The sequence below is a fragment of the Misgurnus anguillicaudatus genome, chromosome 23, assembly GCF_027580225.2.
Source record: "Misgurnus anguillicaudatus chromosome 23, ASM2758022v2, whole genome shotgun sequence".
Classification (NCBI taxonomy): domain Eukaryota; kingdom Metazoa; phylum Chordata; class Actinopteri; order Cypriniformes; family Cobitidae; genus Misgurnus; species Misgurnus anguillicaudatus.
In genome coordinates this window covers 24,899,168-24,926,019 of record NC_073359.2, presented here as the reverse complement: position 1 = coordinate 24,926,019, position 26,852 = coordinate 24,899,168, and the positions used below count along the sequence as shown (strand labels likewise).

Here is a 26,852-nt window from a genome sequence, read left to right as displayed (position 1 = left end):
TAAATACATTTTTATTGAATCAAAGTTAATTTCATGTTTCTTTAAATCTGTAAAACGTAAGATGTACAACAACCTCTTTAACGTCAAAACAATTTATATAAGTAAACCGATCTGACAAATCGTACATGTTAGTAAAGTCACTGGAGGTTTTGGCGATCAAGTAAAACGTTTACGTTTTTTTAACTTTCTAAATCATTGCAAAACTCTTGTTAACCCTGTTCTCGGTCACATCTGTTGATCGTTTTACGTGCATCTCCCCAGTGATGACACAAAGCGCCTCTCGGGCTGATGGGACGAGATTGAATTGCCTCTTTCCCTTTGTTAATTGAGCAGTTTCTTACCATCGAGGTACTTCTGAAGAAGACGTTATTGCAGATTGACAAGAACAGCTTGAGGCTCTCCTGCAGTCGATTCTGAATAAGACGAAATTAAAGATAACAGCTTTCATTCCCAAAAGGACTCGCGATGCTCTCTTATGTCATGAGATACAGCTGAGAAGCTCAGGTTAGCACATATAAGGGTGAACACACTCTATACAAACACAACTGAGCCGTTTGTTCCATAACAACACTATACGTTAAATAAATAAATGACGCATGGTGTCTTAATACATATGACATTTCACAATATAAATAAAAAATAAAAAAAAAACATTTACTGTTTTAAATATACTGAATTTATTTGGCTGTTGGAAGCTCTGTATGCATGTGAATATGTGGTGGATCTTCTCACCATGGACGGATCTTCTACTAAAGTCATGTCGTACCCGCTCAGTGACACCACGAACAGCACAGCCCGCACGTCTTCAAAACAACTGATCCACTTCCTCCTCTCGGTTCTCTGTCCTCCAACGTCATACATTCTGTGAAATTATAGAAAAAAGTCTTTTGTGGACCAAAACCCATCTCAATATGAATGTAATGACGTACTCTGATCTTATTGTGCACAATTTACTAATGTAAATTATTGTAAAATTATTATAAAAATATAATAACTTGTGCCGCCTCTGAAACGACTTTCCTGTTCGGATGACATCACCAAGCACTTACTTTTTAACCACCTCCCCTTCAACAGCCTCTCATATGTAACCCTTTCTGTGAAATCCCTACCCAGTCTCATGTAGATGCGTATAAATAGCACAAAGTGTGAAAATCGTGCAAAACATACGCCAAATTCCACTTTGGCGTGAATATGATACGCCAGTCCTCCCAATTCACTTAAACGGTGCACCTTTTTTTGTCATTTTATTTATTAGTTTCTCAATTTTTCCTGCTTTTTAAACCATTTTCGCTTGGGTTTAGGGTTAGATTTTAGATTTGCTTAATAAGGTTATTTAATATACAGGTTTCTCCATGTTTTTGTCTATATTTAAGCCATAGTCGCTTGGAGTTGGGGTTAGAATTGGGGTTTGGGTTAGAATGTCATTTTTATATAACAAAAAGTTGTTCTAACCCTAAACCCAAGCGAAAATGGTAAAAAAATTTGCAAAAAAATTGCGAAACCAATAAATAAAACGACAAAAAAAGATGCGCCGTCTAAGTGAATGGGAAGAACTGGCGTATCATATGCACGCCAAAGTGGAATTTGGCATATGTATTGCACAATTTTAAATTTTTTCAAACTTTAACTCTGAAAATATAATCTTGATATCTTTAATATGGACTCAGAATGTTCTTTATATTATTTAGGATGATTTTATGTCTTTAAAATGACTTTAGCTGGGTTTTCACACAATGGGTCACATATATCACTTTTTACAATCCAACTTATTTCTGATGGACACATTTTACTCCCCCACAGGATTTCCAATTTCACAAATATGACACATTAAGTTAGTTTACCCCGAGGTTGCGAACAGCGTTTTTACCATAATGTGTTATCTGCTATGATAATATGCCACATGTGAAAATACTGAGCGCTAAACAGGATGATGCGGTTAGATGTCAATTCATTCCTGAAATGTCCTATTCAGTCTTAAAGGGACAGTTCACCCCCCTATTTTACTCATCCTTAATCCATATTACACTGACAGAAATAAAGGTAAAAAAGTTGTGACTGGGAAAGTACCGATATGTAACTCTGAAGCACCAATATGTACCTCTTTATATGCACTCTTTAGGTACAAAGGGGACTTTTTAAAGGATACAGTCCCAGTAATATCTTTTGTACCTTTATTTCTGAGAATGTAGGTGTATACGATGTAGCTTTGCCTATTGCTTTAGACATTTAGTAAGTGTATGGATTAGTTTTTGAAAAATGGATGTGCTTTTGGTAGCTTTAAAAATGGGGCACTATCCAATGCCATTAAAAGCAAATAGATCATTTACTGTAACTCTAAATTTGTTTGGCTGAAATAATAAAGTCATATACAGGACTCGAAATTGCGACCATTTTGGTCGCATATGCGACCGAAATTTAATCTGTGCGACCTTAAAATATATTTGGGAGCATTTGTGCGACTGCCCATTTTGTTGTGACGCGAGTTGATTGTGATCCTGCGTGCTGGCGGCTGGCGCTGTCCCAGGTTCAGTGTTCTCTCCAACGATACATATCCAATCAAATTTCACCATTAAGTTCTTGCGTTTAATGAAGACCGCAGATTGGCTAATATGAGCATCAGTCATTCCTTGTTGCTGTGAAGCGCGGAAATGTGAAAAGACGAACGCGTCGCGAGCATGACGAGAGCGAGCCGATTACAGCCAAGGTTATTACTGTATTTTTTTGACGACGATCCGGATTCAAATGTAACTCCACCACCGGAAAATACGAGTTGACGTTAAACCTTTCAGAGAGAGTGGCTTAAAGATTTCGAGTGTCTCCGCTATGAAAATGTAACTCACTGTGTTTACTGTAAATCCTGTAAAACGGCGTTGATGGCGGAATCAAAACATTTTAAGCGCCAGACGTACCTTGCTTAAACATGGCGAAAGTGCCAAAAATACAAGACGTGTCATGATAAATGTGTTTATTATTGATGGAGACACCGAGCTGTCTGTCAAAGTGTGTTTGATGGTGTATGTGCGCATGCGCTGGTGAATGGACATTCGGCAAACATCCTTGTGGTCCATGTTGCTGTGGAATACGACAATGCTGATGGTATGTTTTTGTTGTATTTTTTAAAACATTGCCTATTTAGTAGTAATAGCATCCTGGTAATGCAGTTATCAATACCAATATATATTAGCCTTCTATATTAGGGTCACTTTTGTAATGTCACAATTAATCAGTGTTTTACGTGTTTGCTAGATTTTTTATGTAATCTTAATCATGTTACCTGTAATTGTTAAATTATTATTGCTGCAATTCTATTTCAACAGCATTTGGGTATTAATTTAGGAATTTATGCAGCAAAAAATAAAATAAAATAAAATAAAATAGAAGACCAACTTTTAAATGCTGGCCATAGGACGTGTAAAGCCCGGTGGTGGTGTTTTATTTTTAATAAATTAAATCTATTAACATTTACATTGTAGTTGTGGTGCTTTTAAATTTTTTGATGGATGCGCCTAAATTTTTGCTGGTGCTCCTAACTCTTTAAAGTTGGGAGCACCAGTGCTACCAAATAAAAAAGTTTATTTTGAGGCCTGCATATACATCTAGAATGGTTTGAGGTTGAGTAAAATATGGGCAAATTTTCATTTTGAGGTAAACTATTTTATTAAAGTCCCCCTGTAGTCAAAGATTTTATCACTTAAAGGGGACATTTCACAAGACTTTTTTTAAAATGTAAAATACATCTTTGTTGTCCCCAGAGTGCGTATGTGAAGTTTTAGCTCAAAATATTATATAGATAATTTATTATAACATGTAAAAAATTTTGTAGGTGTGAGCAAAAATTTGCTGTTTTTGGGTGTGTCCTTTAAAATGCAAATGAGCTGATCTCTGCACTAAATGACAGAGTGCAGATAAGGAGCGGTATTATCTCCTTCTGACATCACAAGGGGAGCCAAATTTCAATGACCTCTGTTTTCACATGCTTGCAGAGAATGGTTTACCAAAACTAAGTTACTGGGTTAATCTTTTTCACATTTTCTAGATTGATAAAAGCACTGGGGACCCAATTATAGCACTTTAACATGAAAAAAGTCAGATTTTCATTATATGTCTCCTTTAAAACTCATCTTTGAGCATCATAACAGCATATGTAAAAGTTATTTCCCATGACAGTAATTTCTTTATGTTTTTAAAGCAACACTATGTAGTTTCCATGTAAAAATGACTTACAGCTCCCCCATGTGGTTGAAAAGCGCAACAGTGCCTGGTATAAGACACTCTTCTGCAGGCAGGGGGAGGGGCGGGGCTGTGTGCTCTACCCTCCACCGCCACTTTTAGAGTGTGCTTGTAGCAGCTAGGAGGTTGCTCAGGTAGCAGCAACAGTACAATTTGTCCAGTTAAAAGTTGTTCTATCACTGAAATAATTTTAGAGACATTTGTTAAAGGTAAAAAACTACATAGTGTTGCTTTAAACAACTTGAATGTAACACCCTTGTCTTATTTAGTATACGCGGATCTTTAAATATGCAAATTAGTCTCTGAGTCAACTCAATCACACAGCTCAGACCATAGATATAAATATGCTAATTGTTCCCCATCTCCACTCTTTCGCATCACCTCTGATCATAGATATAAATGTGAATAGATGCTACATTCGACAGTTACAGACACACAACTGCTAAGTCTGGTTTCACGCAATGCATACATGAGCAATAAATGCGTTTGCATTCTGTTAAGCGCTCAAATCTATTTTAAAAAAGCCAAGAAGATTTGTGTGGATATTGTGAGGATGTTTACACCTGGTATTAAGATGCATATCGGTCAATCGGATTAAGTGGACGAAGCTAAATACAGGAGTCGAAAAACTTTTTACACCACAAAAGAAATCTGTAGGCTTTCATAAATAAATCTGAAGCAGCAGCTCTCCGCTTCTTTAATTTTTGTTTCATTGTGTGAGCGTGTCTAAGCTTATTTCATCAATTGCTCTGAAATATCAGAGAAAGCTCTTACACGTACTTGTACAAAACTCTGTGCAGCATGTTTACTAACAACACAACAACAATATTAGTGCGTGTCAGTTTAAACCCGCTCGCGTTTTAATAGACAATCCCCTCAAAGTAAAAAGGACAGAAGCGTTCGAAAGTAGACAGTAGAGACGGATTACAACACCAGGTGTAAACGTGGATGTCGTCCACTTGTGATCCGATCGACTAAAACAGCCCGTGTGTGATCGCCCCAGCATTTGTTGTGTTTCAGCTTTGTCTAGCAGAGAGAAGTGATCACTCCACTTAGATTTAGTCATGAACAGTCAACTGCTTATTTATTTTCCATCGTTCACTTCATTTTGTGCCGTCTCTTCACTATATCAGTGGGAATGATTCCTGCACACGCTTGAAATGAAGGATGTTTTGCAATATGCACTTCAGACCTGATAGAGAAAAAACCTATATGTGCTTTATGGGAAAATAATAAATAACAGTCTTTCCCAATAAAACCATATATAAATATTGAATAATGACATATGTGACGCTCTACCAAAAAAAAAAAAAAACGGAGAATCCGGGCACCACATTGTATACCATATTAAACTCTTAAAGTTTTTTGTGGTATATATTCATAATACTTTTATCTGTGGTTTACACACATACATTATTAAATAATGTATAAAAAAGCAGTTTTTTTAAGTATTATTATATATTAAATAATAGAATTTAAATTTACAGAAATATTATGTTTTCCATGTTTAAATAGCTCTGATGTCAATCTCAGAAATGGCCCCAAGCCAGTTTGATTTTGAGCCCCCTGATCTGCATGTGAGACTCGCGCAAGGCTAAAGACTCAAATCATGCAAGTCATTTCTCTAAACATTACACTGTTAATTACAGGATGACCCACAACGACCTGACATGTCGATCTGGAGAGGATTTCGGGGCTGGGAGGCGCTTTGGGGATTGGGTTGACTCACTAAAAAACATACACCAAGTGACAAAGAGTGATATCACTTCCTGCTTAAAACAGACCCAATCCTGCACCTGCACATAATAAAACACTGTCATTATCTAGTCACTCATTTGGACTCGTGTTTTCAAAATGATGCTTTGAGCTTTTACGAAAACTAGGGATGCACCGAATACAGGATTCAAATCGGATTCGGCCGAATACTGGGCTTTTTGACGGGGTTCGGCCGAATCTTAGTTTTTTTTTCCACCGACCGAACCCTAGGCTTGCGCTATGCTGGTCAACGTCACGCGGCCGTTGATTACACACATCATGTGCTGACGTGGAGATAAGCGTTTGTTTGTTTTTCGGTGAGCCTTAGGGGCGGTTCACATTTCGTGGACGCACCTGGAAAATTCATTATTCATAGGCTTATGGTAATTATCAAAATAGTTTTTCGACTTGTCATCCTGGCATAATGTTGCCTATCCTTTTTTTACAGTTAAAATCAAATAAAATGAAAAATACACTGCTGTGGACGTTGTTTACTTCATTAATGCATTTTACTGTGTTAATGGAATAAGGATGCGAGTAGGATTCGATATTCGGTTTCGCAGAATCTTAAACAGTGGATTCGGTATTAAGCCGAACCCAAAAAATCTGGATTCGGTGCATCCCTAATGAAAACATTATACATAAGACTATCAATGTAACATTTATAATTTAATCTGCACTGATTAAAAGAGTAGTTGAGCAAAAAAAACAAAAAACAATGGGGCCTATTGACTTTTTATAGTAAGAATGAAAATAACTAAGGTCAAGTAAATGAGGACCATTTTTGGTTGAACTACTCCTTTAACAATCTATAATAGGGCTGTCACAATGATTAAATAATCGTCTCATCGCAATTGTTTGACCTCATCGCGATGATTTCAGATCACCGCAATGATTGCATCTCTCTCTAAAAAACACAAGGGGGAGCTGCAGCGCCTGTATAAACGAGACCATATCTAAATGGCGCTCCTTGACTGACAGTGTAACATGGCAAAGCCATTTAATACAATGGTAAAACAGCATTTAAAGAAATGCTGCAAAACTTTGATAAGCAGTATGAATTGCCAAGTAAAACATACATTTCCAAAACAGCATTTTCAAATTTAGTGAATTTTTTTCAGTTTTTGAAAGAAAAATTCATTAAATAATTCCTATTAAATATGTTTTATGTGTATTAATATTTACTGCCAGATAAATCTTGCAAAATATTTCATTTAAATAATCACAACAATGTGTGAAAATTATTTCATGAACGAACAAAAAACCTATACGTAATCGTCACAATTTATTAGACAATTAACCGTCAGCCAAATTTCATAACCGTGACAGCCATAATCTCTAATCTACTATTCAAAAGTCTGGATTGAATTTGTTTCTTATCTCTCATATTAAACTGTTTCATATGACTTTACCTATATGCATTTACTCTGCAGCGATTTATAAAAAAAAGTGCTATGGAAATGAACTTCATCCATGCATAAACGCTTGTTGACAATAAGTTGTGCCCAAGTCTAAATAAAAAAAAAAGACTTCCTTGTGTGTTATTTTAATTTTGAATTATCTATCCGCCATTGGTGCATTTATATCATATCACCGTCTGATAGATCTTAAGGTTTCGCCCCGGGACTCGTCTGAAGCGGTATGATAAAGACATGCAGAGAGGATTTACAGTAAGATATCATTCCAGACCAAATATCCAAGCAGGTTTCAAACAATCGTATTTATATTCATAAACATGAGGAAGGAGTCTTTATCTCTCTAATACCATTGTTATCGTATTAAAATTTGATTCGTGACTCATGATCGTGTTGAGCTCAGACCCCGGGGTCTTTCTCGGGGTCCACCTCTGTTATTTTTTTCTGATGGGATCGATTCAATTACTGCTGGGATTCTCCACGGATGGCTTCTGGCGATAGAGGGATCAGTGTTGGTTTGTTTACTTGTTATCTTTATGACAGACAGATTATGTTTCTTAAAAGTTTTCAAGATTATTACGCAACACTTATTTGAAAACAGGCACCAATCATAAAACAATATAACATTTTTTAAATTTAAATTTTTACATTTTTAAATTGATATATTTTTACCTAAACAGTAAGTGTATTTTCCCACATTTATTATGTTCTGTTCCATAAAAATCAATATAGACAGCTTAAGAATGTAACTATATTCATAATAAATAAATATTGTTATTTATTTGATTAGAATATAGTAAAAATTTAACTTTTTATATAACTATAAAAACTCACTATAACATATTTTACAGCTGGTTTGAAGTACTAGCTTCACAAAAGGCGTATTTTTACATACAGTAAAAACCCCTGACAATTGTTTTCATTTTAAGGCAACGTCGACGCACTTTTTATTGAAAGCTGTCACGAAAGTCGTAAACATTGAAATGTATCGTTATGCAAAGTAATGCAATATAAACGTTATTGCAGAAGCCCTCAACAAGAGGCAATAAATTAGCAGACTCCCGAGACAAAACCATCCGAGGATGAGGTGAATTAAAGACTATGGAATAAGACGGCGAATGTCACAACACCCATCTTTCCCTGCTATCGGAAACCGTCTGTGACGCATCTTGGCTGTAAATGTCTCCATTAACATTCAAACGGCTAGAAAAAGCTGCCAAGCAGAAAATTACCCACAATTCCCATGAAACCTTCTCAACGTTTTATTGGTTGTCCTGCGTTTGCGTGAGAAAGAACTGGAGAGGGTAATGGACACGCAGGGAAAACTTCAACAATCTGACAGGTTCGAAAAACGACCGTCATTTCAACAATGCCTATGTGTAGTTTACTAATAAAAACAGTCTGTCTAAGATGAGTTTGAAACTTGGGTATGTATTTACAATATAAGTTGCACCAAAGTTAAACATCTGATTTTCATATTCAAACAACGTTAGAGATAAGAAGACTAAAGATCGAAAAGGAAATACTAGAGACTTGTGTACCTATCATAAATACGTATAATACTATACAATCATAATAATTTAATATACATTTAATTTATATTATTATTATTATTAAATTATATATTATAACACTGAGAAACTGCTAGCAAAAAGCACAAAACTCATAAGTCGTTCAAAAACAAAATTCAATGCAAAAGCCAAACGTGTGCTTCCTACTGATAATGCCAGTTAAGATATTGACGTATGGAACGGCGCTCAAAAACGCAACGCGTTTCATAAGATAGTGAGACGCCGTCAATTTAACAGAATCGTGAATTTGATACAAATCTGCCTGTCGAACAGAAAACATCTGCCCTCCGACCAACAAAAATCCATTTTCCCAAGTGACGTTTTCTTTAACTCTGCGGACCCTGTACCGGGTGCAAAATTAATTATTATGAATAAATATAAAATATTCCTTCAATTTTGAATGGTCTGTCAAGGACCCAGTACCACATATGAGATACTGTTTGAAAGCTTAGAATCTCTACTTTCTGCAGATATGCATCACTTTGACATATATTTTACTCTAAGATAGTTAGTTATTTACACTTAATTTACACCATCACCCCGCCATATTTTTTATATGATTTAATATTCACATATTTCATATTTTTCAAGTATGGCAAACATGGCTAAGTCTTATATCAAATGAAAGCTCTCACTCTCAGGAATGATGCTACATCGTTATTTTTGTTCTATTTTCATAACATATTCAACAATCGTTGAATGAAGGTAAAAAATTGTCTTTTGTAAACGTATGTGAAACTTGAGCGTGAACTGATAGCACAGATAGCCACAAATGCTACACCATCTTCTATCTTAGGTCCTACTCTAAAAAATGAGTCCATTCACAGCATTTTCTTTGGTTGTGTGCATGAATAATCCCTTGCTATTTATTATATGTGCAAAACAAAACAAAGTATTTTTATATGAAAAATTTTCACTCCCTTCAGTAAAATAAGAATAACTTTTGAATTCGACATGTTTTTTTTGGGTGTTTACTGTCTGCTGCTGGTAACGACCAGAACTGTCTGCAGTCTGCTAGAGCACACAGAACCAGAGTTATACACTATCAAAGACAGTATTTACAACATAAAAAAAAATTTGGTGTTTCATCATATTAAAAAACAACATAAATAACAATATTTGTCACAAACAGCAGCTTTTTCTGTAACTTCAAAGGGTTTTCTGTAAAATTTTATAAAGATATTGCATTTATTCCACTGTATGTGGTTATGGGGACACTTCAAATATTTTAGGCGGAAATTGAATACATAAAAAGAGTATTTTTCCTCCCTTCAGTTGGAGTAAAATAACTTTTGCAAAGATTATGATAAAGAAAAAAATCCTTTTTCCTCTGTAAGCTGAGAATTGCTGGAATCAAACAAAATTGTCTGCAGGTTTCGTTACCACTCAGGGCCAGAGTTATACACTTTCGAATACAGACTTTAGAAGAAAAACATCAAAAAGCGCCTATTTATTTTTGTGTTTATTAGAGGACTGACAACACATACAACCATGTTTAGCACTTTCAAAAGTGTTTTATGTAATTTCAAAGCGTTTGCTGTAAAATGATACCAAACTTTTGTATGTACACCTCTGCATGTGGGCATGGGAAGCCTTTGAAATTGGGTAGGACAAAACCATGCGGAAATCCCCAAAATAGCCTCAGAGCTACCTTTTTAGCTACCTTTAGATGAAACGTTACTCATTACAAAAACAAGGCTGTTACGATGTGACGATTCAAGTAAATGTTGGTAATATTTTTTTTTTCAAAAAAAGAAATGGTTTACCTGAAAATCAGGTGTTTGACTTTGAACTGCGTTTCGATCACACCTGTGGTCCTCAGTCGGACCCTCAAGACGTCTGTTTCTGTGGGCATGTAGTCGGGGGCGATGATTCGACCCATGTTCTCGAAAAAACTGAGAGAGAGAGAGAAAGAGAGAGATTACTTTTTATACAACTTGTACTACTAGAAATGTAACTTTTTCATCTGTACAAATAAGGGGAACAATTATTCAAGGTGTCAATTTAGTACAAAAATAGTTAAGTTGAGAGCTGTAAACATCTCTTCTTGACAGCGATCGTGACTGCTCACCTCACGTCCTGTTTTCTTGCGTATGTAAAGGGTCGTGTCACATTGTCTAAGTAAGCAGCTTTACCCCTGATGGCTGTTTACGGGTGCGAGAGCGATAAGGGCGGCCCGGGGGAGCATGCGGCGTATGCTAATTACCGACATGAATATAAATACGCAAGACAGCGTAAGGCGATCTGTGGGGGATTTGCGTACGTGGATGTGTTAAATAGAAGAATTATCTGGCGCAGTGCGCACCTTGCAGGAGTCGACCGAACACCCAGGAAAGCAAATTAGGCAAACAACTCAGTTTTGAAGCAATAACTTTTGACAACTGTGGCTTTATTTTGGCACAAACAAACCCAAAGTGTATTATTTTTTTTTACCTTCATGTTTTTCCAAATTTGCGCATCTTCACATTTTAACACATTAGTAGTGACGATAATAGAGTTGGATCCATACTTCAAATGCAACATATATATTACACATATATTATACAACATATATATTAGTGTATTCTGGTCTTGTTGGCATCCATCCTGACATATCACATCACATCCTCTCCCTGGTCCCTTGGCATCCCACCTTGTGCCTGATCTTGTAAACCCCCTGGGTCGCAGTACACGCTTTAAGACTGTGTGTGCGAGGGTGTCATCTCTTTACGCATGTCTAGGCACGTATGCGGTTACGCAAATCTGAATGCAACTTTGTCTACCGCCTGGCCTTCAGTTCTCGGCAGGACGCAAAGGCTCCTGTCTCTATGCATCAACTAACACACAAAGTTTTTCGTCTTGGAAACTTTATTAACTCGTAGACTGATTTTGACATCACTTTTGACCTGTAAGTTTTCAATATCAAAATTGCATTTTCTCACACAATTGATTTTTGAAGCAATGGAGGTCAGAGGTTTAGGGTTTGGGACTGAATTTCAGTCGAGGGCACAAAAAAGTAAAGAGATGGAGGAGCTCCAACCTGGACTATGAGGACGGATGTGCCCTTTGATAAATCTGACCTTTAACAACAGGCATGTGTTTGAGAGCGGGTGATGGAGTCCTGCAGATACAACATGACAGGTCGGGGGGAAAGTAAACACACTCTGTAAACACACTTGCCTGGCATTTCAATGGAAAAACCTGCATCTTATTTGCTAAGCACTCAAAATATTCAAATTTTACATCAAAGGGACAGTTCACCCAAAAATGAAAATCCTTTCACTATTTACTCGTAATCCTGTACGACTTTCTTTCATTCTTCTGCTGAATATGACGGGTGTTTTCAATAACAGTAACCAAACAACATTGGCACTAGAGGTCTCCAAAGAAATGTACCCGACCCGAAATCACCCGAATCACTTTTTATCCGAACTTGATGGTCATAAATTTTTTTTAAAGGCATAGTTCACCTTAAAATAAAAATTCTGTCATCATTTATCATCCTCATGTATGAATTTCTTTTTTCTGATGAACACAAAAGAAGATATTTTGAGAAATGATGGTAAACACACAGCAGTAAGTGACCATTGACTTCCATAGTAGGAATAAAAAAATATGATGGAATTGAATGACTACCATCAACTGTGTGCTTACCGTCATGTATCCAAATATTTTCTTCATCATTTACATTTATCACAAACTTCAAAAATATTTGTTTCCTACTATGGAAGTCAATGGTCACTGCTGTGTGTTTACCATCATTTCTTAAAATATCTTCTTTTGTGTTCATCAGAAAAAAGTAATTCATACATGAGGATGATAAATGATGACAGAATTTTCATTTTAAGGCGAACTGCCACTTTAAAGAAAGACCGGACCAGAGCCAAACCTGAAATAAAAAAGGGACAGTTCACTTATAAATGAAAATTCTGTAATCAAATACTCATCCTCATGTTGTTCTAAACCTGTTTGAATTTCTTTTTTCTGATGAACACAAAAGAAGATATTTTGAGAAATTATGGTAAACACACAGCAGTGAGTGACCTTTGACTTCCATAGTAGGAAAAAATATTTTGGAAGTATTGTGATAAATGACTAAGAAATTTTTTGATAAATAATGGTAAGCACAGTTGAAGGTACCCCTTAAATTCCATCATATTTTTTTATTCCTACTATGGAAGTCAATGGTCACTTACTGCTGTGTGTTTACCATCATTTCTCAAATATCTTCTTTTGTGTTCATCAGAAAAAAGTAATTCATACATGAGGATGATAAATGATGACAGAATTTTCATTTTAAGGTGAACTGTCCCTTTAAAGAAAGACCGGACCAGAAATAAACCCGAAATAAAAAAGGGACAGTTCACTTAAAAATGAAAATTCTGTAATCAATTACTCATCCTTATGTTGTTCTAAACCTGTTTGAATTTCTTTTTTCTGATGAACACAAAATAAGATATTTTGAGAAATGATGGTAAACACACAGCAGTAAGTGACCATTGACTTCCATAGTAGGAATAAAAAAATATGATGGAATTGAATGGGTACCATCAACTGTGTGCTTACCGTCATTTATCCAAATATTTTCTTTATCATTTACATTTATCACAAACTTCAAAAATATTTGTTTCCTACTATGGAAGTCAATGGTCACTATCTGCTGTGTGTTTATCATCATTTCTTAAAATATCTTCTTTTGTGTTCATCAGAAAAAAGAAATTCATAACATGAGGATGAGTAAATTATGACAAAAATTTTATTTTTAAGGTGAACTGTCCCTTTATAGAAAGACCAGACCAGAGACAAACCCGAAATAAAAAAGGGACAGTTCACTTATAAATGAAAATTCTGTAATCAATTACTCATCCTTATGTTGTTCTAAACCTGTTTGAATTTCTTTTTTCTGATGAACACAAAAGAAGATATTTTGAGAAATGATGGTAAACACACAGCAGTAAGTGACCATTGACTTTCATAGTAGGAAAAAAATATTTTGGAAGTATTGTGATAAATGACTAAGAATATATTTTGATAAATGATGGTAAGCACACAGTTGAAGGTACCTATTAAATTCCATCCTATTTTTTTATTCCTACTATGGAAGTCAATGGTCACTTACTGCTGTGTGTTTACCATCATTTCTCAAATATCTTCTTTTGTGTTCATCAGAAAAAAGAAATTCATACATGAGGATGAGTAAATGATGACAGAATTTTCATTTTAAAGTGAACTATCCCTTTAATTTTTTCGGGTTTGTCTCTGGTCGGGTCTTTTTTTAAAGGGATAGTTCACTTTAAAATGAAAATTCTGTCATCAATTACTCATCCTCATGTTGTTCTAAACCTGTTTGAATTTCTTTTTTCTGATGAACACAAAAGAAGATATTTTGAGAAATGATGGTAAACACACAGCAGTGAGTGACCTTTGACTTCCATAGTAGGAAAAAATATTTTGGAAGTATTAACTAAGAAAATTTTTGATAAATAATGGTAAGCACAGTTGAAGGTACCCATTAAATTCCATCAGATTTTTTTATTCCTACTATGGAAGTCAATGGTCACTTACTGCTGTGTGTTTACCATAATTTCTCAAATATCTTATTTTGTGTTCATCAGAAAAAAGAAATTCATACATGAGGATGATAAATGATGACAGAATTTTCATTTTAAGGCGAACTGCCACTTTAAAGAAAGACCGGACCAGAGCCAAACCTGAAATAAAAAAGGGACAGTTCACTTAAAAATGAAAATTCTGTAATCAATTACTCATCCTCATGTTGTTCTAAACCTGTTTGAATTTCTTTTTTCTGATGAACACAAAAGAAGATATTTTGAGAAATGATGGTAAACACACAGCAGTGAGTGACCTTTGACTTCCATAGTAGGAAAAAATATTTTGGAAGTATTGTGATAAATGACTAAGAAATTTTTTGATAAATAATGGTAAGCACAGTTGAAGGTACCCATTAAATTCCATCAGATTTTTTTATTCCTACTATGGAAGTCTATGGTCACTTACTGCTGTGTGTTTACCATCATTTCTCAAATATCTTCTTTTGTGTTCATCAGAAAAAAGAAATTCATACAGGTTTAGAACAACATGAGGATGAGTAAATGATGACAGAATTTTCATTTTAAAGTGAACTATCCCTAAAACCCGACTCCGACTCAGTGGCAATTTTTTTAACCCAACTAGACCCGAATGTAAACGGCTCCGACGTGTGTACAGCCATGCACGCACCAGTCAGACCAAAACAAACCCCCGGTGGCAACCAATTTGGCCCGTTGCTCCATTTTTTTTTCATGTGTTATCTGATGACGACACCAAGGTAACCATTAAAATGTGCATTCAAAATTAATTGACAGGTCTGGCTTAAAGGTGGGGTCCATGATCTCTGAAAGCCAATGTTGACATCTGAAATAGAGCTGAAGATCTTTGCCCGAACCCGACGGGACCCGACGGGACCCGACGGGCTCGGGCTTCATTTCTAACATTTTACACGGGCTCGGGCCGGGCTCGGGCTTGCGCTCCGGCTTTGTGAGGTAAATGAGCGGTCAAGTTCAATGCTGCTGGATGCACTACTGGATCAGTAGCGCAGGACCGCGCTGAATTCATTTACAGTGGATTTAATGATTTTCCTCATCAAAAACATGTAGCCTAATCTTTGTGAGTAGGTTTTTCAATGTATAACTAAATATGAATCGAGTCTTAAATACATAATTTAGACAGAGGATATACAGTCTCACCCCATGGCGTCAATATTTGACGACACTTGACCATGCGTCAATATGTTGACGCGGAGGGTATACCTTTCGCGTCATTTTTTGACGAACTGGGGACTTCAATACTATTAGATACGCGAAATTAAACAGTTGTCACCTGGCGTTGGGGTTAGGGTTAGGTTTGGGTAGGGATGTCATTATGTAAATCTAACCCTAAACCGACGCGAAAATGGTAAGAAAATAGGAAAGAGAATGCAACGGACTTAATAGTATTGAAGTCCCCAGTTCGTCAAAAAATGACGCGAAAGGTATACCCTCCGCGTCAACATATTGACGCCATGGGGTGAGACTGGGTTGAAGATATAGACTAATGTTGGCAGTAATGGAGAGAAGTGCCGACGCAAATCCCGCGGAGCCTTTCTCTTAATTTCGTTATTGCCAAATACCCATCTTAATTCAGAATGTATTATCTTAATTTAATTCGTTAAGAAATAATAATTTTATTGGCATATTTATAGTATATTGCATAAGCCTATTTAGAATGAGATGTTACAATGTTACAGATGACTTATTTTATTTCTTTGTTTCAACTTCCAGGCGTATAGATTATTAGTCATGAATAAATAATGTTAAAACCTGTGTAAATTTCTCATTCTTGACAAAAGCTGTGTGTGTGCGCACATTTAAATAATGTCGGGCTGTAAACAGGTTCGGGCTTTTAAAAAGCTGTCAATCTAAATGTACGTTCGGGTTCGGGCTGCATTCTGTCGGGCTCCGGACATTTCGGGCCTAACTTTTAAGGCCCGATTACAGCTCTAATCTGAAAGCCCCTAAACAAAGACACCCCTACCCCAATAAAATCTGGACCTTCTTTTAATAGACCCACCCCACACATACGCAACCCAGGCAATTATGACGGTTAGTAGACACGCCCCTAACTGCTGATTGGCTACAAGTGTGTTTTGGTGCTCGCCCCGACTCCCTTTTCCACATTTTTTAAAATAAAAATCATGCACCCCGCCTTTAACAAAAATTACCTACCTACTACCGATGTCACAAGCACATTCATTTTAATTACTCGATGACACTAATATTACACCCGAGCCATGACTATGGCACACATGGAACATTCGGGTCGGACCTCTGGTTTTCGGATACAAGTGGACCTGTAAAGACCTCTAATTGGCACCCATTGACTTCCAATGCATGGACTCAAAACCATTAAGACATTTCTTAAAATATCTCCTTTTCTTTAAAAAAAAAATGCATGTTTTGAATGACATACATATGAATTTTTATTTTATTTTTGGGTGAATGATTCCTTTAAAAGAAACTTTACTACTTTTACCAAGTACATTTCTCCATAACGTGTCTAAAATAAAATGTCACAGTGATCATTTAGTTGCCCTCTGTGACAAGCATGTTATTGACTCTATTATTGACCGATTTGTCTGCAGGGGCAATCGGGGGGCAGGAGTACCCGTCACTAAAAAACATCCAAACCCACACACACCATCATATATATAAGACACTACGCATGTAATGCATGTGTTTAGGCGTTGATGTCAAACACATTAGGTATGGCCCACATATTCCCTCTCACCTCCATCATCTCATGCACTACGACCTTTTCTAGATCTCCCGTGAACTAATCAAACAGACATGCCATCACGCCAAACCTACATGTGTCTTGTGTGTTGGGTGACGTCCCAGCGTGCTTGCAAGTTCCCTGGGCTCCAGGCGTATAATAGCAATTTAAGAGTTAATGAACACACACACACGGGTGTTTGAGGCTCACTGGTTGTGGCACACACCACACGTCCGCGACACGGGTGACCCTCTCCGCTTCATTTAAATAATCACCCTCCCGGTGTTTTGGTTTTCCTTCGCGCACACACATAATTGCACGGTTCAGTGTTTTGAATATCGCCCTAATCAGGCATTATTCACAGTGGGCGTATCTGAACGAGTCACAGATCAGCAGCCATTACGGCTCAAGGTACGGGGGGCCGATGAGTGGCAGTCGCATATCAGTTTCATTACACAGACATATAACGGTCTGAAACTGTACCAGGAAATCGTTAAAATATTGACGAAACTTCAGGATTATGTGCCTGGGTGATAAAAGCTGACATAATCTGCGCTTAGGGTCTTAATTACTTTTGGAAAATCATTGGTTGACATTTGTCGTAGAAAATGACGGAAAATATTTTCCTAGGTGCCAAACAATATAACATTTTCAATAAATTTCTCAACGTTTTTGAAATGCGAAGAAAATTTTGAGGTCGTCACCCGTGTCGAATGACCAATTAAAATCGAATGAAACATTTATGATCTATTCCAGATTATGATTGGCCTGTTCGAACGGGGTTAAATGTATTTAAATGAGATGTAAAGCGATTGGGGTGCCCATTTGGGTTGCACCCTCAACCTCTTATCGGAAATTGCACAGCTAAACTCGAAACATAAATCCAAAAAAACTTAAACTTATTATAATATAATATACAACTATAAGTAATTATGTCATTATTATTATTACTATAATTATGCATTGTATATAATATTTATAGTTTTTGTTTATAATTAAATGTTGAAGTCTAATGTTTTAAGAATAATAATATTCTATTAAATTATTTGAACACTTAAAATCATCTCACACCTTGATATTCAACATGTTTTGCTTATGCTGTAAACTAAACATAAATTAGAGATATTAGTTAAAGGATTAGTCAATTTTCTTAAAAAAAAATCCAGATAATTAACTCACCATGTCATCCAAAATGTTGATGTCTTTCTTTGTTCAGTTGAGAAGAAATTATGTTTTTTAAGGAAAACATTTCAGGATTTTTTTCATTTTAATGGACTTTAATGGACCCCAACACTTAACAGTTTTAATGCAGTTTAAAATTGCAGTTTCAAAGGTCTCTAAACGTTCCCAAACGAGGTATAAAGGTCTTATCTAGCGAAACGATTGTCATTTTTGGCAAGAAAAATACAAAATATGCACTTTTAAACCACAACTTCTCGCCTTCCTCCGGTCGTGTGGCGCGCCAGCGCGACCTCGCGTAATACGTCATCCGTGACCTCTTGATCCGAAACTACACCCCAGTGTTTACAAGTGTGGAGAAAGAGGACCGTTCCGACGTTGTTGTATGTGGAATGATACTAATTAATGTCTTTGTGTCAGTTTAGTGTTTAAAATGGTCCAGAAATGTGCGTTTCATATTTGTAACACGTGATCTTTCCACGTCATTACGAAATTATGTGAGGTCGTGCTTGCGCGTCACACGAATGGAGGAAGACGAGAAGTTGTGGTTTAAAAGTGCATATTTTTTATTTTTCTTACCAAAAATGACAATCATTTCGCTAGATAAGACCCTTATGCCTCGTTTGGAACATTTAGAGTCCTTTGAAGATGCAATTTAAACTGCATTAAAACTGTTAAGTGTTGGGGTCCATTAAAGTCCATTAAAATGAGAAAAATCCTGGAACGTTTCCTCAAAAAACATAATTTCTTCTTGACTGAACAAAGAAAGACATCAACATTTTGGATGACACGGTCGTGAGTAAATAATCTGGATTTTTTTTTTAGAAAATGGACTAATCCTTTAACCGATGGTGAAGATTTACTAATTGGAGAACAATTATAGTTACTCACTACAGCGCTGAGTCATTAAGCTCGTACTCGTATCCGCGCGCCGCCGCAGACCGCACCCCCTGATCCGACCACAAGCAACAGAGGGCGTGGCCTACGAACGGAAACAGCACCTGATCTTCATCAAAGCAGCGGCCACATGAGAGAATCGAGTGAGCGTGGACCTAGAAAAACAAACAAATACAAATTTAAACGTGATCTTTAATCATTTAAGGATCTTACGTTAATGCATTTGCCAGATGTTAAATTCAAGTGAGTTTTTTCTCACTGAGGATCAAACCCATGACCTTTGAGCTTCAGCATTAGACTTTCGGATTACGATGAAATGTAATTACAGGACATCCAATAATAAACTTTACTGACACAGGGACACACACACACATATTCACAGGTAATAATACAAATTAACTACTAGGAAAAAGTCCGACCACCCAGTAAAAAGGCATCTTCAGCACTGTTATTAAAGAACAACTGACTCTTCTACCGCTGATCACTTTAATTACAGAATAAAAGTTTGACTGCTCATAGCTCAGCTCGCACCGCAGAGGTCATAGGTTCGATTCCCAGGGAACACACATACTGATAAAAATGCATACATTGAATGCACTTTGGATAAAAGCATCTACCAAATGGATAAATATAAATGATTCTTTAAAGCCGACCCTACATGGATGATATTTTATAAAGCAGTTGTGGTAGAAACCCACAGAGAGTTGAATTCAGACCTGACAAACAGGTACAGTAGGTTCTTAAAGGATGCTGCCACCTAGTGGACCATGCAAGTACTGCAAGGCATATTACAATAGTGAGTGCACAGCTGGACAGTCCATATTTAGGCTAAAAAATAGCTTATAGTTTCAGGACCACAAAACCAGTCATAAGTAGCACGGGTATATTTGTAGCAAAAGCCAACAATGCATTGTGTGGGTCAAAATTATAGATTTTTATGCCAAAATTCATTAGGATATTATATAAAGATCATGTTTCGTGAAGATATTTTGTCCATATTTTGATGTTTTTGCACCCTTAAATTCCAGATTTCCAAATAGTTGACCAAATATTGTCCTATCCTAACAAACCATACATCAGGGCTAGTCAACTTGGCGGGCCAAATGCGGCCTCCAATCATCTTTATCCGGCCCGCCGGTCATCTTTGTCTGATTTAAAATAAGCATGTTTACTTTTACCTTTCCACTGTACATGACAAATGACGGCCGATAAACCATAAGGAGAGTGAAAAAGGTGTCAACCATCTGCGGGTGCATACTTATCCGATCCAATTTGAGCTTTGGATGCATAAAAAACATGTGCTACTTCACCACATGTGACACGCCGACCGGAAGTGATGTATTTCAGTGTGTTCCAATCAAAACACTGTGATTAATTTTGTGCAAGGTAAAAAAATATTAATCGTTTTTTGTTTAACTTTATCAGTAACAATTGAATCCTTTAAAAACGATTGATTACTGATAAGTAAATTATTAAGTATAAATATATTCGTAGATTAAAGGCTCTTGCGCTGGAATGAGATTCTCTCCAATGAAACTGAAATTTCATTACGACAGCCACTATATTTTTTTATACTTGCAATTTTTTGTGCAATGTTTAAAGTTTAATTATTAACATTTGGCTCTTGCAATGTTAAACTGCAATTGTTTTTCAAATATTATAAAAGAAAATATGAGTTTTCAGTAATTAAAAGGCTAAATAAAAAACAAAACAAGCAACAAAAACAGAAGTTTTAACACATACATACATACATATACACACACATATATATTTTTTAAATCTGGCCCTCGAAGAAGAGTACTTGAAGCTTAATTATTCAGATTATGTTTAAAGGAAAACACCACCATTTTCCAATATTTTCCTATGTTCTTACCTCAACTTAGATGAATTTATACATACTTATCTTTTTTCAATGCGTGCACTTAATCTTTGTACAGCGTGTCGTGAATGTGTTAGCATTTAGCCTAGCCCCATTCATTCCTATGGATCCAAACAGGGATGAATTTAGAAGCCACCGAACACTTCCATGTTTTCCCTATTTAAAGACTGTTACACGAGTAGTTACACGAGTAAGTATGGTGGCACAAAATAAAACTTTTGGTTGGATCCTAAGGAATGAATGGGGCTAGGCTAAAAGCTAACGCATTCAAGATGCGCTGTACAAAGATTAAAAGTGCACGCATTGAAAATAGAGGTATGTATTAATTCATCTAAGTTGAGGTAAGAACATAGTAAAATGTTGAAAAACGGTGGTGTTTTCCTTTAAATTTCAAATCTCTTATGACTGGTTATGTGGTCCATGGTCACATATAAGATGCAGGTCCAAACCTTGTTTTTATTATTGGCGAGATTGATTCGAAGGACGCCCATCCCATGCAGGACAAACTTCATGGAGGTCATGAGGTTATCCAATACTGCAGGCTGGAAAAAAACAAAACAGGAGAAATTTAAAAATGTTTGCAAACACTCAAATATTTGTCTATGTATACTTTTCTATTGTATTTCCCCTTCACACACACACACACACACACACACACATACACTAAGTGTTCATTTCTCATTCAGTTGATCATTTAATTATAATATTCAAGTCACTAAAATTTTAGTGAAACTAGATTTCCACATGCCCAATAAGCCACTTCACACATTTTGATCCGAGACGTCACCTTACTAATTGTATTATTTGAGTAATTGTCTTCTGATTGACAGGTATGAAAAATGATCTCTTTGTCGTACTGAAGTGTCAAAATGCAAATCATTTTACAATGTAAAAAGACACAAAACCCATTCAATAACTTGTGAAAGAAACCTGTTGGAGTGTCCAACCGAATAATTCAACTTTTTGTTACTAGGCGTTATCGGAAATTTCAACATAATTTCGTCTGTATTGTCTCAAGTTGGAGTTAATTGGTACGTTGTTTTTCTCGATGGAAATGACATGCTGACCAACGTGCCAATGTAATGGGATTTAATGAGATTATGTAGTTATGAATTACGGTGTGAATGACAAATGACGTGTCGATTGCTTTCCTGGGCCGAGAATGTTAAGAGCTTTTGTGCCGAAAGTTTTAAAGGAATAGTCTACTCATTTTCAATATTAAAATATGTTATTACCTTAACTAAGAATTGTTGATACATCCCTCTATCATCTGTGTGCGTGCACGTAAGCGCTGGAGCGCGCTGCGACGCTTCGATAGCATTTAGCTTAGCCCCATTCATTCAATGGTACCATTTAGAGATAAAGTTAGAAGTGACCAAACACATTAACGTTTTTCCTATTTAAGACGAGTAGTTATACGAGCAAGTTTGGTGGTACAAAATAAAACGTAGCGCTTTTCTAAGCGGATTTAAAAGAGGAACTATATTTTATGGCGTAATAGCACTTTTGGGAGTACTTCGACTCGCCTGAAAAGTCCGCTCCCCTTCTCACTCTCATAATGAGAGAGGGAGGGTGTTACTGCGCCGAGTCGAAGTACTCCCATAAGTGCTATTACGCCATAAAATATAGTTCCTCTTTTAAATCCGCTTAGAAAAGCGCTACGTTTTATTTTGTACCACCAAACTTGCTCGTATAACTACTCGTCTTAAATAGGAAAAACGTTAATGTGTTTGGTCACTTCTAACTTTATCTCTAAATGGTACCATTGAATGAATGGGGCTAAGCTAAATGCTATCGAAGCGTCGCAGCGCGCTCCAGCGCTTACGTGCACGCACACAGATGATAGAGGGATGTATCAACAATTCTTAGTTAAGGTAATAACATATTTTAATATTGAAAATGAGTAGACTATTCCTTTAAGTAATGACTAGGGCTGGGCGGTATATTAAGTTTTAATATCAGTATTTTTCCCAGCGGGATATGTGATAAGATAATACATCTATATCGTTATGGTCTGATACGACTCCTTTATTGTATATAAACAGGGAGGACCTTATTTGAATAAAGTTTTAATAAAGATTATTGTGATATCTCACATAAGGCTTTGACATGCATGTCATTTTTTCTTTTACATTATAGAAAATACCAAGATATTCATGGCATACCGTAAAAAATGAAATAGATAAAAATAAGATGTGTGTTGTATACCACCATTCATCCCAAAAGTACGAAGATATGAATATGGGTAAAAATCTAGTGACAACCATAACAATTCCTGTAAAACAGTCAAGATTAAAAAGTGTTTGCAACCCATTTTACAAAGCTTTGATTGCCGGATATTCAAGGAAAATAATAAAATATGAAAACTCTTAAAGACGAACTTTGGACTTGCATACAGTCATACAACCAAAAAAGTGCATTGTAAAGTTATTAGGGTATATTTTGTTAACACTCAAGCCACCTGGCCAACCTTATAACCCTCATTTCCGCCACCCGATTCTCTCGCCAAAACAAACACATTCCTGCGCTTTATTGAACAGCTTTTGCTTGCTGGCCCGTGGATCAAGCATTCCCGGGAAAACCAGCAGGACAGTGTATGCCGAAAAGCCTTCTTGTGTCGGCTGAGCTTTGTGGTTCTGCACTTTTATTGATTCCACAAAGTGCATTAAAACAAGCAGAGATAAAGTTCAGGAGTGAATCACGTACCGAAAAACAATGAAGCTATTCTGGAAAGAGATAAGTGTGGGGTATTGCAGAGACCTTGGAGAGCAACCAGAGGCGAGTGTGTGTGTGGTGGGGGGACTAATACCCTTTTTGTACTTGAAGAATTTGGCACACATTCCTTTGAAGAAACTTCTCCAAGCAATTCTAAAAATATATTTACAAACCTATTTCTGGATTATAATTTCAAGATCCTCGTTTAACACAAAATGTGCATGTAACAAAATCATACTGTTTCGCTAGTGTGGAATGCCCCATAATAATGTTATATACTTTATTATTTACTATAGTAAACTGTAGGAAAAGATATTATGCTTTTTTTGAACCTTAGTAGTAAAAATTAAACTATACCAACAATCTCACAAGAATTCGTACATATTTTACGATTCGTACGACCACAAAGTTTTTGTACGATTTGTCTTGACCGCTGTGACGTTGGGGTTAGGTGCGGGTTTAGGGGTTGCTGTTGTTTATTTCATGAGAATCATGTTATTGCACAATTAACTTCGTATGAATGCATACCAATAAGCCAACTCGTATAATATGTACAAATCCTCGTGATAGTATACTAAGTACACTATATCAATTCACTATAGTTAATAAATACTACATAAAACTATAGTATGCATTAACAAAGTGAAGTAATTGTTATAATATACTACAGCATGCTACAATTTAATACAGTTTACTATAGTAAATATTAAAATATACTACAGTATACTACAATTTACTATAGTAAATATTAAAGTATATTACATTTTTACTGAAGTTTATCAATTCAGTATAGTTATTACGACAGCATACTAGATTATAAATTGACAAAGTGTAATTACTATAATATACTACAGTATAGCACACCTAACTACAGTTTACTATAGTAAATAATAAAGTATACTATAGTGTTTACTACACTTTAGTATTCTGTAGTATTAACTATAGTGACATCATAATATAGTATACATTAACAAAGTGTCAGAATTGTTAAAGGGGAGGTTTAATGCTATTTCATGCATTCTGACTTATAAACACAGTTTAAGAGTTGTAGTCATCATGCTAAACATAAGCAAAGTGTCAAAAAAGCAGTTGAGCTTGTAACAGAGTATTTCTGAGCCAAACTCACGCCTCCTTTTTCCTACAAGTTTCAGAAAGTTTTTTTCAAATGGGGGTATTCGTTACAACTGATTGACCCCATATTCCTTTTATGGGCCTTTACCCCCAGAAAAGCAAACCTGCCCTGCACGTCAAGTGGAGCGAGAACGCGCATTAGCATTGCTCCGTTGAGTATAAGTCACCGGTATCATTGCACAGCACGTGACAACTTTGTTTTAGCAAGATAATTCCACAAAAGAAGTGAGTTTTTGGATGTAAGGAGAAGAAACCCTTATTTAGCTTTCCCTGTCGTAAGACAACAGTGGATGCAGTTCGTCTTTACCGGACAGCAATGTAATTGCGTATGAGTTTGTTTGTTCCTGGCTGCATTTTGGAGCGGACTGCTTTACAAACAAGGTTCAGTTTGACGCCGGATTTTCCACATTTTTACAACTATTAGAGCCGTCAAAACTTTAAAAGACCCCGTTTAGGAGTCACAACCACAGGTGTAAGTAATTCAAAATCTCACGTGTTTTGTTTGCAATTGCGCATACGTGCGTGTATGTAAACAACACCAAAAACATCACTTTGTACTGCATTTACAACATTTACACCTTTTAAAACGGGCAAATGCAGTTAAACTAGAGTTAACTGGATTATGTTGCTTTTTTATTAAAATAGCGGATAAACAAGCAAGGATTTATTACCTGTTAGAGACGTCGTGCTGTAATCGTTGCTGCTATTGTCCCTGTTCGTCCATTACTGACTAAGTATCGGATTCTGGATCATATTTATAATATAAGGCTGGTTATTTTAAAAAAAAGTTTTTTAAAGTTTGATTTCCATCTATGTCAGCTGTAAATCCAAAACTAGTATCCGAAGCTGCGCGTACTGCACGCCATCAAGTGTTCGACCTTTTACGCCAAAAATCGGAAAGGCTGTTTTTTCTTTTATAAATCTGACTAAACGAAAGACTCTTTGGACATATGAACAATGAAATACTACTCTATATATAAGCAAGATTAACATTAGATTGGCAAAAACGTCTTGTGTTATGTCAGCTTTAAATATACTCACAGTATACTACAATTTACCTTAGTAAATACTACTGCGAAGTACAATATTTACTACAGTTTATCAATTCATTATAGTAACGCTACAGAATACTAGAATGCACTTTAACAAAGTATAATAAATACTATAGTATACCACACATACATATATATATATATATATATATATATATATATATATATATATATATATATATATATATATATATATATATATATATATATATATATATATATATATATATATATATATATATATATATATATATATATATATATATATATATATATATATATATATATATATAATATATATTATATATATAAATAATATATATATATAAATAATATATAATATATAATATATAATACTGTTTATCAATTTACTAATACAACAAAATCTATATTATAAATCGTCAAAGTGTCAAAATTGTTACAATATATTACAGTATGCTACAATTTACTATAGTAAATACTAACGTGTACTACAATATTTACTACAGTTTATCAATTCATTATAGTTAATGCTACAGAATACTACAATAGACTTTAACAGTGTAATAAATACTATAACATCCCATAACATACTACACTTTACTACAGTTTACTATAGTAAATATTAAATTATACCATGGTTCTGTTGAATGCTGCATCTGATTGGCTGAGAAATGTTCTATGGGTTTTGATTATTTTTCTGTAAACCGCACACCTAACTTGTCAAATGTCTTAAAAATAGGCACCAGAGCATGTTTGT

The 26,852-nt window shown here is 35.7% G+C and overlaps 1 protein-coding gene across 1 annotated transcript in view; it reads right to left on the bottom strand.

Moving 5' to 3' along the window:
- The window catches only part of gnav1 (guanine nucleotide binding protein (G protein) alpha v1), a 43,444-nt gene that overhangs the window by 5,683 nt on the left and 10,909 nt on the right, over window positions 1–26,852 (bottom strand). The window contains exons 3-7 of the mRNA XM_055216907.2: window positions 21,665–21,757; window positions 19,331–19,491; window positions 10,738–10,866; window positions 733–862; window positions 342–413 (exon numbers count right to left, since the gene is read on the bottom strand). Coding sequence (XP_055072882.1) covers window positions 342–413; window positions 733–862; window positions 10,738–10,866; window positions 19,331–19,491; window positions 21,665–21,757 — 585 coding nt within the window. The remainder of the gene's footprint in view (window positions 1–341; window positions 414–732; window positions 863–10,737; window positions 10,867–19,330; window positions 19,492–21,664; window positions 21,758–26,852) is intronic.